Here is a 14,790-nt window from a genome sequence, read left to right on the forward strand (position 1 = left end):
ATATATATATATATATATATATGAAGGTTGTATAAATGTTGGGTTTACTAAGCCCTAAATGTGCATTATGGCTTTCATTTGTGCAGTCAAAGCCAGATTTCTAACAATCTGGGCGATGAGGCAATGTGAAGCATAACCTTGTTCAAAGGGGGTCAATTTTCAAGATTTATTTAGGTTTAAAAGTTAATTTTAATATAAAATGTTGTATAATGTTTTTCTTTTTACTGACAAAAAGTTTAATGCACTATATTTTATAGTAAATTACATTTTCTGTATTACATCTAACCAGATATATTAAGATGAAATTCAAAGTCCATGTCACCAGCAACATCTGAGACACAGGAAGCAGCTGAAATCAAAAGGGCCAAAAACAGAACTCTGTGGAACTCCATGCTTTGGTGGTTAAAGATGAGTTCAAGTCTGATTCTGCAGAAGAAAAAGTAGGTATTGGTTTAGAAAATAAATCTGAAGCTGCTTTAGATGATGCTGTCCAATATTATGATGCGCTGAATTACAGAGAGAGTGAAAAACTCATCTTAAACCTGGGGTTGATAAGACGGCAGGGGCTCAGGAGAGGACTATCTCAGTCTGTTCGCTTCTACAAAGACCAGAACAGATTTGTTCAGCGTTTTAAATTAATCTACAGTATGTAAAATGCTTCCTAGCTACAACTATTAAGAACTTTTCGCTTTTAAGGAGAGGTTAGAGATTAGTTTACGGGGAATAACAGCCAATGATGGAAACCCAGATAAGGCACGCTTCTGGTAATTTACAGAAACAATATTCTTAAAGTAAATCCCCCCAAAAAGGTTATAAATAAAACAGTTTCTATCTATAATTGTAATCTGTACAGGATATGAATATGTATTTACAATGTGCTTGTTGGATAACGTTGGGCAAATTATGAGATGAGAGGAAGACGACTTTCTCTGTTAAATTTCTCCACTTGCAGGAATAACATACCGGTAAAAAAAAAGACCTCAGTTCACCCTACCAGAAAGCCACACATTAAGCTCAGTAAGCAGATGCAGAAATCTAATTTAAGAAATAACCACACAGTTGCACAAGCCTGACATGAGTAATGTAGATTTTTTTTTTTTATACTTCCTCTAAACTGACAGACTCATCACAACCTAACATTCTGAACTCCATTAGTGCCTCTGTGTTTGTGTAGGTTCACAGAGAGATGATGACAGAGACTAACATCTCATCTTAGGAGGAAGCGGTTTGGTGGTTGGATGTGCAAAAGCGGTGGCAGAACAAGGAGAAACTCCAACGCAGGTTCTATGACATGAAGTGCAAAGGGATTGTTCTGGATTTGTTTTGGTCGTTTTGTGTTCAACTGAACTGCAGTGATGAACAAAAAAAAAAAAAACCAACATAAAATATATGTTTACTTCACATGTTTCCAAGGCAACCGATGCAATATGGCTGACAGTGTTTTCTGGATATCAAAAGCATGGCTCAGAGCTGTCTTCAGGCCAGCACCGTCCCCTGGTAGGGCTTCTGTTGTATAATCACACACATGCTGCAGACATGCCGGGCTTTCCTTTCTCCTTACCCTGGTAGCGCGCTCCGTTTTTGATGACGATGGCCCCTCGGCTGCGGGTCTCCTCCTCTGCCTGGGCCAAGCTCTGGCGGGCTTTATCGTACGAATCATCTGTGGCGTTGACCGTCATCTTCTTCTGAATCACTCCAAGACATGTCAGCTCCTCGGCGGCACTGGGGACAAGGAGGAGGATAGTGAGTGCGGGCAGAGCGTTTTAGCCTCCTTTGAGTTCTGTTCCTTAGAAAGAGCTGCTTCACACTTCAGGTCGTTTAAGGTGACGCCTGCTGCCTTCAGATTCTCTGCTTCCTGTAAAATCAGAAAACCTGGCTTTTTGTACACAAAATAGCTTTTAACTCTTAATAGAGGTTTTCAGCCTTACCCTGCGAATCGCTACCACTATGCTACCTGCTATCATAACTTAATGTGGACAAGCAAAAAATAAAAAATAAAAAAAGAACAATGAAAGGTACCACTTTTGATATTGGTGAGGGTTTCAATGAAAAGGAACCACATGAGTACAAGAAGCTCTGTTAAAAACTGCTTGTGGTTTTTTCCAGCTTCGTGAGAGCAACACCTTTAGCAGACAACAGGAAGGCTAAAGAGAATATGACAGATTTGGAAACATTTGCTGCTTCCCTTATCTTGAATAAACACAAAGTGTAATTTAATGTTAGCTGCTTTGATTGTGCTAAATGTTAAGATGCTAAACACGGAATACGTCTGAGTAATAACCTTTCACAACAAAGCCTAGGATATTCTTTGAAGACAACGTTCTGATAATGTTTTACATCAAAGATAATAATCACAATTTGCTGAAGGAGATTAAAGCGGGCCATAAAACATGAGTGCATTTGTCTTTATTTTAGGCTTTAAGGTTTATTTTTTAACTCAGATTCCTACAGGTGGCGTTCCTTTCTTGCTCTCCACTTACACAGAAAAAAAAAAAAAAACAATCCATGTGCAATCTGTGTTTTTCTGCAGTGCCTCTTCTCTACTCACCCTATGCTGCGCTGTTTGACACAGTCGAAGCTCCCATGCGGACTATTGCGAGCGACGTTAGTCACTCCAAAGGTGAAGATCCGCGCTTCATTTCCATTCTCTGAGCAAGGGATGGCAATTCTCTACAACAGCGGGGAAGGGATCAAACATTTTTTAAATGTATGACACAATATGAGTGAAATACGGTGCTGTGAAAGCAGTAGCAGCAGGTCGTCTCACCCCTTGATTTCCATTGAAGGTGATGGTAGGACAGGAAGACCAGCTCTAAAAAGAACACAAACAGAGGCTGTGTGAAGAGTGTTGCTCCTACTTGCATCAATGCAATAGACCGGGAGAGAAATATCAATAGATTGGTTATTCATGATAAGTTCAGTAGTTATATTTAGTAAAAGAATAAGCATTTTTACTCTCAGGAAATTGATATTCTTAAATGTGATGTCTGAGAGCGACATTTTGTTACTTAAAAGAAACAAGTCAGAGATTAAATTTGGTTTTTGACTGATTTAAAATAAGCTCCAGGAAGGCGTCTCTCACTTTTGCACACTTTGCACCGTTTTTTGTTTTTTTTGGATAATCGCTCCATTTTAGTTAGATTTGCTAGAGTCTTTTGCTTTGGATTTTGACCTGGTTGAACACATGAAGATCTTCTGATCTAAATGGTTCTATTGCATATCTGGTAGGATAGGATCAGGACATTGGGAAACGAACCTTGGAACTTAATAAAAACTGCTGTTCTCGGCGCATTTTATCCGGAGCGGATCGTTTGCTGTGTGAACACATGCCCTTTGAAGCGTACTTAAAGCAGAAGGGGATGACACAATATAAGAAGAGTGCATTTAAGTAAAAAAAAAATAAAAACCAGGAGCTTGAATCCAAAGTTAAAAGAATTAGAAACCACTCAAACAAACAGTTGCAACTGCATGCTGTTGTTTGGCCCAGTCGAAAAATCTCAGTTTGAAACCAAACCAGGCCAAACGAAGGAGTGGATATTGCCTAGACTGAACCAGCAGCATGAATGCATCATTAGGTTTCCCACTAAATGCTTTGTTATCCAATAATCTTTACTTATGGTCCATTACAAGTCAAGCAGCTTCCTCCAGGCCCCAGGCATGACTTGTTGCAACCTTCTTCCAATAAACACTTATGGCCACAAATCCTTGTGGGAGTCTGCTAGATTTGCAGCAGCCCTTTTATTTTTGGGTGACGTCTGGATCTTCTAACTTTCAAATATTAAACTTTTCCAGAGCTTTGCTGTTTTTTGGAATTCATGATGCAGTTATTGCGCCCCAGTTTTGGTTTGTTTTGCACACAGAGTGACCATGATAATGACGCTTGTGCAGCCTTGTTGCATATTTGCTTTTTTGCTCTGCAATAAAATTAAGACAGTTGTATTTATTTTGGTGTTAAAATCTAAATAATTATAATTTGTAGCTGGAAATATGACAAAAATGTGAACAAGTTGAGGCACGAACGCTGGTGCAAGAAGCTTTTATTTACAGTAAATTTCTCAATGAATGAGTTGTGTCACATGGGAGCATTATTGCTGAAATTAAGGCCATGTTCTCTTAGAGGGAAATACAAAGATCACAGAGCCTGCAGCCCTGACAGAAAGTATGCAATGTCCACAATCTATATGACCTTTTAAAAACAGAGTCAACCTGTTGATGAGAGAGCAAAGAGTGAGCTGGCCCCTACATATGGAGATGTTATACCATTTCCTGTCTGAGTGTGATCAGAGGTGATTTCCCCTCTTCTCTGCCTCATCCCCAAACTCAGGTTAAATCACGATGAGATCAATGGGGAGTTTCTTGTTGAAACGATTAAAGAGGAGGCTGTCATTTCCTCACCGTGGAGTTTCCAGCCCTTGTTACGAGGAATTGCTGAATCGAGGAACTGCATTTTACATAAAACCTTTCCTGTAGCTTCTGATTTAGAGGATTTTAATGGGATATGTGGGCTCCGATTCATTTAATATCAGTTTATTCAATTCGATCCAAATATTCCCTCCTACTACAGATCCTCACCCCCTCACTTTCTTCTAATCCTTACCACATATTTTACTAGGAGCCTGTTTGGACTCGACCAACAGCTTCATACAAGCTTCATAAACACTCGCCGTGTTTCCGCCTTGCGTTATGCAACATTTATCAGCAGTTTACGGCAGCAAAATATTTAAAAAAGGGGGGGTGAATGGTAAGAACAGCTGGGGAAAGAGAGAGGCTGGGGGGAGATGGTGGTGAACTTGGTCCGTCGTGTTTTTAAAATCACTTCTCTTTGAAGCTATAGCATCCTCAACAAGTTTCTACCAACACGGTGGAGTGTTTTAGTGTCCGCGCAGAGAGGAACAATGAGACCCACCTTGCCGTTGTGAAAGCTCCCGATGGCTCTTGCCGCGCTGTCAGTGAGTTTTACGTGAAAAACGGAGACGTTAGAGCCGGGGTTCAGTTTACCGCTGGAAAGCCCGTAACACCGCTGCTCCCTCAGAGCCGACATCGCGCTGCAGTCCTCCCCTCCCGCTCACAGTTTACTCCGAGCAAAATCCGTCCGATACCATAGAAATGAGCAAACATTGACCGAGACGGATCCGAATAAAGACCTCCGCGGAGCAGTGTGTCTCCTGCTGCTGCTCCGCGGCGCGCTATTACGGCTGAACTCAGAGCCGATCCTATTGGTCAACGGCCACGCACGGGCTGTTACGTAGGTGTTACGTAACTGCTTCCACTTTTTTCTGTTGGCTTGTCGTCTCCCTATGCTAATGTTGCTTTACATGAGGTAATGGGGGAGACTCATGTTTGCGGAGGGCTATGGCAGGCCATTGTAACATTTAATCCAACCAGAATTTATAAAGATGGTCCTCCACCCAGAGGCGGTTCTAGCACGAGAGATGCCCTGGGCGCCCACCTCTTACCATTGGCGGTTCTAGATGGGGGCCAATAGGGCCCAGTGCCACTGTAGAACTAGTCCTGGCCCCTGTTATGTTCCCTGTACTAAAAACATAAAGAGCAAACATTTCAATGTGATTATTAGTTTTCTTGAAATAAATGTATATTGCCTTTAATTAAGAAGGTATGTTAAACAATTAGCAGACAGAAAAGGAAGATTTATGTTTTTTAAAAAAAAGAAAAACAACTTTTTTTTTTTTTTTTTAATAATGTTTTAGATATGGTTTATAAAAGCCCTCATAGGGACAAGTGCAGCGAATTAGCTCACTCTAACAGCACATGCCAGCATGTGTCTGCTGTTTTTCAGTAAGACTATGCTATGGTTTATCCGTCCCTATCAAATACACTCAATAAAAATTTTAAAAAAAATGTATGATCACTTAAGTTTCAAAAACTTTATAAGTCTTAAAAATGTCTGTCTAATCTATTAAAGCTTGCATGTGCTGGCTCTATTACTGTTGAGCGACTATATTAAATATAGGATGAGGGCATAACGGACCCGTAGAGCCAATAGTAGAGAAGACTGTGAGGTACCTGTGAGAAAATATGCATTTGTTTAAAATTTTATTTCATACCAGGGCTGTGTGCAAAGGAATAGTCCGACAACTGTAAGAGAGGCTCCGAGTTTTACAACAATCGAAAGGAAAAGCAACAACTGCTCTTTTGAGTATATCAATGTGTAACTGCTCCTGTCTGTCTCTGTCCTTAGTCTATCTATCTGTGACTATCTGTGTGTAGTCTGGTGCTGTGGGTTACCCTAACATGATGCATGTGTCTTGTCTTTCTTTTATTATAAATTAAATGTTAACAACACCTGTCCAGGGACTACAAAGGTAAATTGGCCAATGGCTTCACCCATTTACATGTTATGTATTCTCATAACAGATATCACATGTACTATTTATATGAAATAAAATGAATAAAGGAGGAAAATATTCCTACATCACATAGACAGACTAGTTTAATAGAAACAAGGAGCAAATGCAAGATTTTGTTTTAACTCAAAGGCTTGTGTTGTCCTAATGAAAGAGTCGCACACTTAAAAGAATGCTACAACTCTCACATTTTTAACCACACAATTAATAATAGTCAGCTTCATATTTATGAGGCTGATGTAAGATCAACAAATGTGTGAAACTTTGATGTGACATTACAAAATATCTTATAATAAATCCATGCTTGAGACTTGAGATTTTTAAAGCTCACTCCAACCATATGTAGAAAACTATTCTGAAAGATGGAAAAAAATACTTTGCCAGCACAAGGTGATATGTTGAGTTTATTTTATTTTTTTAATAGCATTTAGCAAATAATATAAATTTACATAAAATTTGTATCTTAATACAAAAAAAAAAAAAAAAAAAAATCACATATACAATATCTGCATATTATTGAGAACTGGTTGAATAGATGATATCCAAAAGTGTTTGTTCTGCAAATAATTATTTGATGATATACTACAAATGTTTTATATTTTTTTTACAATTACAATTGAAATTAGCACCCCTAATGAAAAAAAAAAAAAAAAAACAAGCACTAAAGGTTAACTTTTTTTTTATTTTTGTATTACTGCTGAAAGTTAAGGCCATCAATATCCTTTTTCATATTTGTACCCTGAAGCCTAATGTATATTTGCTGGAACAGTGACTTTTGACATCTGGATATCAAATGTGCATCTTTTGACAATCTCCAAATTATTTTAAAACAGGACTAGCGAACAAATATTCATATGATAATGTAGGTTGCCATATGGGTCTGAAAAGAGACCTTATTTTTAAACCTTCTTAAGGTCAGATAAACATAAGATAAAGATTTGATTAGATTCAACTTTACTGTCATTACACAGGTACAAGTACAAGGCAACGAAATGCAACGAAAGGCCACAAGATATAGTTTTATTCATAAAAACAAAATATGCAGCCACTTTTATTTGGGACAACTTCAGCTTTGAGTAGAGGCAGACATACAGTAAGTACACAGTGAAGCTGCTTTAAAGGGAAAGATTAAAAGGCCCAGTAAGGTGTTAGGGACTGCCAGTGATGAAACCAGTTAAACTGGATGTTTGTTACAGTGAAGTATTTGTCTTCAGAACTGTAGCTATGGCTTAATATTCTAAGTGCTCATGGGTGTGCTTATATGACAAGCCAACAATTGTAAAGGTAATGCAGTTAAACCCGGATCTGATCAGATTTAGTTTGCATCAAGAAGCAGTAAATGAGCCTTGCTGAATCACAGTGTTTAGTGTTAGTACGGGGTGTGTTGGTGCATATTTTTCAGGAGGTGCTGAATTTCTCCTGCATGACAAAACCGTCTTATAACTTTACAGAAATTGGTCCAAATTACAGAAGAGATTTAGTGAGTTGTAGCCTTGTTGACCAAACTCCTCTGTTCCCTCTGATGGGAGGGGAGGCTGGTTTGAGTTAAAAGAAAGAAGAAAATATATAGTAACTCAAATAACAAATTGTTACAGATACCTTTTAATGTGCGCCAACTCTAAGTGAACAAGAAGTCAACTCTTCAAGCAGGTGGGATACAGTGGAATAACACCCCACTGGGTGCTACTCAGAACACTATTGCTTCAAGATGCAAAGACTCACCAAAAAGTAAAAAACTGGAGAAATATTACCATGTCTAATGACTTGTTTACACTTCCAACAATTAGATACTAGACAAAGTAAAGATTACAAGAATTGTAAAATCCTGCAAATGAGGTCAAACAGCAAGGACCTTTCACAACTTGGTAGACCAGAGCCATTTGAACCACCCCAGCAGAGTCCAAGTAAAAAGGTCCTAATAGACCCCCAGCTCAACCACAATGCAGTCCAGGAATGGTCCAAGGTCCAATAAGGAGCAAGGCCAGTGAAGCAGTGAGACCTGTGGGTGCAGCGAGCCTCCAACCTCCCAACTATCCAAACCGTATAGCCCCACCCTTCTTAAAACAAACCTAGGTAATTAAATCTACCTCAGAAAGATTTATGAAGATTTTGAGCTCAAAAAATACACCTTAAGCCCTACTATTTAGCCCTACCCCTACATTTTGCATGTTCCCATGAGGGTATTGCTGTTCCAATTCCTCTTTGGATGTGGGGTATTGGACATAATGAGGGGTATGGGGTATGAATCAAGCCCTTCAGAACGAGGGATATCAGGTGCTGACTTGCCAAGTAAGGGCCAGAATTCCCCAGAATACTTCTTGTCATCATTTCAAACAACTATGGCTCATCATGGAGGACAGGGATTCTATGAAGCAACTTGCAGTACTGTTTAAACTTTTTAAAGCCAAACAAAGCTGTCAGTGTCCCTGGGTTCACCAGATTCTCCTGGACAAGAGAGATAAGGTGAGACGGCGTTCTGAAACTAAGACAGGAGCAGCGGGAAATCAATGCAGGAGCACCTGTAGAAAGAGTGACACAGCCAAAATGAAGGTGTCAGCCTTCATTTAGCCTCTTCTTTAGCTAAGGAACCACAGCAGGGGTCAAAGGTGGAGAGTGGTTGATTGGAGAAGCCTGCCAGGCAGACACAGCGCCAGTGTGGGGGAGAGGCTGTGGCTGTCATTGGAGGTAGGATGACAAAACAGTCCTTCTAGGGCTAAATTAAAACTGTTTCTTTAAAGCCACCCACATACCTATTAAGGTCATTACCCGCTTTATCCTTTGAAGACATTATTTCCTCTTTCATTTAAAAAAAGCTTTGTCTCCTCTGTTATGCTGTTATGATGGGACGTATCTTATATATGTGCATAAGCAAACACAGAGTTGCTTTCATATCCACACATCAACGATGCAGCAAGGTGTGTCTCAGTTCCTAGGGAAGAATAAGAAGCCATCACCTTGTGGCTTTACTTAGAGGTTGTAGTAATGTTGGGTGATGGCTAGTGCTTTAAGTAGAGGAAAAATTGGGATTGGACCTAAGTCTGGACAAGTTTTTTTTTTTTTTTTGATAGTTGCTCTACGTTTTGATGTGGATTATCAATCTGGACTTAACAGCAATTTTCAGCTGATGGTATTTGAAAAAAATGTTAAATATACATACCAGGCTGTCAGAGATGTTCTTATGTTGATTTCTTTCTTAAAGGGCTGATAATTATAGTAGTTTACACAACATAGTGTTTGCTATATGTACGTATATGTTAACTGATGAATTCATGAATGAATCCTGTAAGCCACATTTATTAAAAAGGAACAGAAAAAAATGTGAGGTTTTTCACTCTTTGTGTTAGGAATCTTTACGCATTTCATGTTTTGAATTAAACACTAAAATAAATGATAAAGGCTCATTTAATGTGTTGCATTTGTATATGGAGAACAAAACAGAGCAGAAGACAGCGAGCTGCTGAGAGATGGTAGGAGAACCTGTGCATCGTGAGGGTTTTTGAACACAGATGGTGGTCACAGGGCAGATGAGAGCCGTTCAAAGCTGACTCATATCAAAGGCCCTCTGGCTCTTTGTAGTGCTGTGTTTGCAACAGGTGACATTTTAGACTGGAAACCGTTTATGACTTTGAACGCTCGCCCCTGAGCCAGAAGGAAAGGAGAGCGCGGACTGGAGCAGGTGGAAGCTGCAGAGGGAAAATCACTTCTGTAACATGAAGATGCTCCATCTTACAACAAAGGTAAAATGTTTTAAAGGATTTACATTGATTTTGATTTAAAAACTTATTCTGGCTCAATAGAAAGAACTGCAAAATAAATGTGCTGTTTTTTTGTTTAGCAGGCTGTAAATGATGGAAATTTATTAATGTTTTTCTCTCAACTGATACTTTAATTTGGTGTGTAGGGCTGGTTAAACTTATTTAATAATAATTACATAAAAAAAAGGTTTTACATATTACAAGGAATATAAAAATGTTAAAAAATGTCCAAAGATCAGTCACACACACACACACACACCCAGATCATCAGCATGTTTTAACTTTGATCATCCACTCATTTGTTTGAAGAGTTCTGTTTCCTGAATGGAGTGATAACATCAGGTTTCTTTTCACTGAATTTACTGTGGATTTGTTTCTGATATGTAGGGTTAAAACTATACATTGTAGTTCATTTGTTTCCTGTCATGAAATGAAATACTGGTAGTCTTTCAATTTTCAATATGTTTACATCTGAACCATCCCAGAAGCTTAATCTTATCCAGGACCACCTCTGACATGTCTTTTGCATTATTGTCCTCATGGAGCACCAAAATGTGTCACAGTTTTTAGTTAAACTCAGCATGATCCTGCCATGAGAGCCGATGTTTGACACATACGTATAAATACTTATATTGATTGGAGAAACTAGAAGAATCACGGTAAAAGAGTTTGATAAGAAACTAAAAAGAAAAAGAAAATACAAAGCAGTGGGGCCTGGGAGCAAACTGAAGAAAATGCATAAGAGGAGAGCAGGGAGTATAACAGGAATGATTTGCAGATAGACAAAAGGCAAATCAGGCTCATGAGGAGGTAAGATAATATTATACAATAGCTGAAAATATGAAGCTGGAGTCCTTTCTCTAAGAACTCCAACAAACATTTTCTCTGTGACCCTATATTAAAATATTTTTCTCTGATCATCCTACAGACATTTGGATACCGTATATCTATCCATGTATCCGAATTCCAGTAAAGCTTAAATGCATAGATTTGTAGCAGGAAGTTGTTGCTTTCACCTGTTTTACTCTGTTCCATGTGGACATCCATCTTGGTCTATCAGCCTCTTCCAGTTCATTGAACATTTGATCCTTGTTGATTTGGATCTTCCTAACCCAATTCATTTCAGTTTAAGGTAACGGTTTTGGATCTGGTCATCGGGCACAGTAAGTAATCTACCATGACAGTGATCACAAACACACATTAAAATGCAAAAAGGAGAACATGGAATTGGCCTGACCTAAACTCTGCTAGAAATGAATATGCTGCAAGTTTATTGCAGCCGGCCATAGAGCCATCAGTTTTGATTTGTGTAGTTTTTTTTTATTATTTTTTTTTCTCCTAGCTCTGATTCTGTTTTATTTTCCTATATTTTAATCATGTAAAGCACTTTGCATTTTCTTTGTACTGAATTGTGCTATACAAATAAATTTGCCTTGCCTTTGCCTTTGCCTTGCCTTGCCTTGCCTAGTAGTCTAACATAGAGCCAGGAGATTGTTAATGGATTTAAAATGTTCGTAATTTCTCTAGAAATGTCTAAAACATCTACTCAGGGTGTTTTGTAGGTTTGGACTATATATATAGATTAAAACCTGCGTAGATGTTAATCTAAGGTTCATTTATGCTTGTGGTGTCCACATGGCCGGTTATGTCATTTCAGCACCCACGCCCCTCTGTGCGGCCTGATTTTTCCACATCTAACAGGAAAATTAATAATTATGCGGACACCTTTGCTAAGAAAACATGGTGGATGAGCTGCAGCTCCTACTGGTAGAGGTTCATAAACATCTAGAAGCATCTTATGATTTGATTGTGAACAGCAGTTGGAAATTAATTTCTGTTGCTCTTGAAAACTGTGTTTTCTACACGTACGGTGTTGTAAGCTTATAGTATATGCTCTATGCCCCCACTGAAAGCCTGTATTAGCATGTAGCATTTAACAATATTGATTTTAGGGTGATTTATGCATTAAACATGTGCACACAATCCCTTTCGAATCCTGTATTTTCAGACTACCATCCATAAATAATAGTTCCAAAACACTAAAAGTAGCATAGCATTCATAATGATGACAAGGTGATGGAAACTTGGAACCTGAAATAAACTCTGACATTGTTTTTCCTCCCAGGAAATGGAGGATCCCCTCACAGACTCCAGCCCACTCATCAGCGCAGCCTCCTCTGGGAAGCTTCGTCTGGTCCGCCTGCTGGTGGAAGGTGGAGCTCAGGTGAATGGGAGGAACCACAGAGGAGAGACGGCTCTCCTCGCTGCCTGCAAGGCCCTGAGAGGAGAACCAGCAGGAAAGGAGAGTGTGAAACTCCTGCAATTCCTGCTGCAGAATAAGGTCAAACTGCAGTGACAAATACCTGTTCTTTCATCTAAAAAGATTTCAAAATGCATGGAGAATTGATTTGAAATGCATGCAGGTGGAAATGAGCGTGCTTTGGAATATTTACAATGCATGAAATAAATAAGCTTCTGATTTAACTACCGCAACTGCCTACGTGTGTGTACCCAAACATTTTGATTGTGGGATACAAAACATACATTTAAACATAATATCCAACAGAGCCAGATTAGTTTTGACTGAGGAAAGGTGAAACAAAAAGTTCTCAGTTTAGCTAAAGTTTGGGTTTCAGAAATATCTCTTCCTGAGTTCCAGATTCTTTTTTGAACCCATCAGGCAGATCCCAACATGCAGGACCAGGATGGTCGCTCTGCCCTAATGTACGCCTGTATGCAGAGAGCAGGAGCTCTGGTGGCGTCCACCCTCGTAGCTGCAGGAGCTGACCCATGCATGGAGGACGGCACTGGAGCATCAGCCTTGGTTTACGCCATCAATGCACAGCACCAACCCACACTGCAGGTTATAATCCCGCTTTGAAAGTAAAGAGAAAAGGTGTACAGGAGAATATGGAGCTAAATTTGGGCCATACATTTTAAACCAGAAAAATTACATTACAAAAAAAAACTACTTTTTAGATTAAAATTTTTTTTTCTTTTCAAACCTACAGATTTTTTTTTTTTTTTTAACTTGCACACATTTTTTCAGCTTCAAACTTATGGCCTTGTTTCAGTGTTGGGGGTAAGGACCTTAGATGACCATGACTACCTGCTTAACATAGTAACTGAACAACCTATTCACAGCTGTTGCATTCAGGGACTGTTGAAACTGGAAATCTCTTTAAAAAAATCATAAATATTCTACATATATGTGATTGGTTTTGAATAATAACCTTCTGCACCAACGGTAGCAGCTTACATGAATACATTAAGCAAATCTCAGATGATAAAATATGATTTTAACAGATTTGACAGAACGCTGTGTGGGAGATTTCCTAAAAATCTCCATTATTTACTGTTGTTAAAACATAATAGAAGTAATAACAATAATACATTTTTCTTTTTGCAGACTCTTATTTTCAGGTTGAAATGTTTCTCTTTTGAAAAAAACTTTTTTTTTTTCTTTAACAAAATTTATGGCCCCAATTTAGCTCCATAGAAGGATACAAAACACCTCTATGAAAGTCTTGTCTGGAAGTAGTTCATAAAGATGAGAACAAAAAAGTACCAAGATTGAAGCTTAATTCTACCCCTTATCCATTTCAGGTGCTAATAGATTCATGCCGGGCTAAAGGTCGTGACATCATCATCATTGCTACAGAGATGGGCCTGAGCAGAGGCCCGGTGACCAGGCGTTACCTGAACGTCCCCCCGTCTCCGGACTCCTCGCCTGTGTCCTGCATGTCCCCGTCTGAAATCATTGTAAAGACCGGCTCACCAAAGTCATCCGAGGGAGGAAACATCTTTAATTTCAGAGGAATGAGTGAGTGAGGATCTGAAAGAGGCCTGGGATTAAGCTTTACGTCAAATTACAGATTATTGTCCTGTTGAAGCAGGACAAATGTTTTTGAGGCTCAGTTAACTGGCCAATATGGTAACAATAATGGAGGAAGATCCTGAATCATCACTATCATCATTCACAGCAAAGCAAATTTCAATAAAAAACAAAAACTGAACTAACTGCACACAGTAACAAGAAGTTTGGACCAGCTGTCATGCACAGTGGTGGCAGCTCCGCACTGAGGAGCTGCAGGGCTGCCAGTGGTACTGGTGCATCACATGATGTAGACAGACTAATATATTCTTTACATTTATCCCAAACTGAGAGCCAGAAGGCTAAAGCTCTAATACAATCTGATCCAACAGGCCATATGATCTGGACCACACACCACCTCTGCTTTAGGATTAGCCAACATTAAACAGAAGACATATGAAGGAAGTTGTTAATGCATTGAAAACTATTTTTAAGGTGCTACATAGAAATTTTGTCTTGCTAATGACCATTACATCACCAAAACAAAAATGATTTTTGTTGCAAAAAGAAATATACGAGTGTGTGATTTGAGAACTGTAGGTTTGGCAGATTTAAGTCATGTTTTCCTTGATTTATTTCCTGTAGGTAAACAGGGAAACAGCAGCAGCAGACGTTCATCATGTGAGCTGAGTCGGCTGAACCTGAGAAGCAGTCCAGCTTCCAGGCAGAGGGTATCGTCCGAACCTTGGCTGGCCATCAACAACCTGGACTCTCTGAAAAGGGCATATGAAGAGGGAATGAGGGAGAGGAGCCTGGAGTTGGAAGGAGATATCCTGGACATAAAGGAGCAGGAAAG

At 39.1% G+C, this 14,790-nt stretch overlaps 2 protein-coding genes across 3 annotated transcripts in view; one reads left to right on the plus strand and one right to left on the minus strand.

The window, feature by feature from the left end:
- The window catches only part of LOC107093027 (RNA polymerase II elongation factor ELL-like), a 10,693-nt gene extending 5,514 nt beyond the window's left edge, over positions 1–5,179 (minus strand). The window contains exons 1-4 of one of the 2 annotated variants that reach the window (XM_015387827.1): positions 4,907–5,179; positions 2,768–2,812; positions 2,549–2,670; positions 1,562–1,722 (exon numbers count right to left, since the gene is read on the minus strand). In XM_015387827.1, coding sequence (XP_015243313.1) covers positions 1,562–1,722; positions 2,549–2,670; positions 2,768–2,812; positions 4,907–5,041 — 463 coding nt within the window. In that variant the 5' untranslated portion in view covers positions 5,042–5,179. The remainder of the gene's footprint in view (positions 1–1,561; positions 1,723–2,548; positions 2,671–2,767; positions 2,813–4,906) is intronic. The other variant, XM_015387828.1, reaches the window with a different exon arrangement.
- Positions 5,180–10,024: 4,845 nt separating this feature from the next.
- Positions 10,025–14,790, plus strand: part of LOC107093033 (ankyrin repeat domain-containing protein 34B-like) — a 5,501-nt gene continuing 735 nt past the window's right edge. The window contains exons 1-5 of the mRNA XM_015387833.1: positions 10,025–10,102; positions 12,246–12,461; positions 12,801–12,983; positions 13,727–13,943; positions 14,580–14,751. Of these exons, the coding sequence (XP_015243319.1) occupies positions 10,076–10,102; positions 12,246–12,461; positions 12,801–12,983; positions 13,727–13,943; positions 14,580–14,751 (815 nt within the window). The 5' untranslated portion in view covers positions 10,025–10,075. The remainder of the gene's footprint in view (positions 10,103–12,245; positions 12,462–12,800; positions 12,984–13,726; positions 13,944–14,579; positions 14,752–14,790) is intronic.

Source organism: Cyprinodon variegatus, unplaced genomic scaffold, assembly GCF_000732505.1.
Source record: "Cyprinodon variegatus isolate N-32 unplaced genomic scaffold, C_variegatus-1.0 Scaffold404, whole genome shotgun sequence".
Lineage (NCBI taxonomy): Eukaryota > Metazoa > Chordata > Actinopteri > Cyprinodontiformes > Cyprinodontidae > Cyprinodon > Cyprinodon variegatus.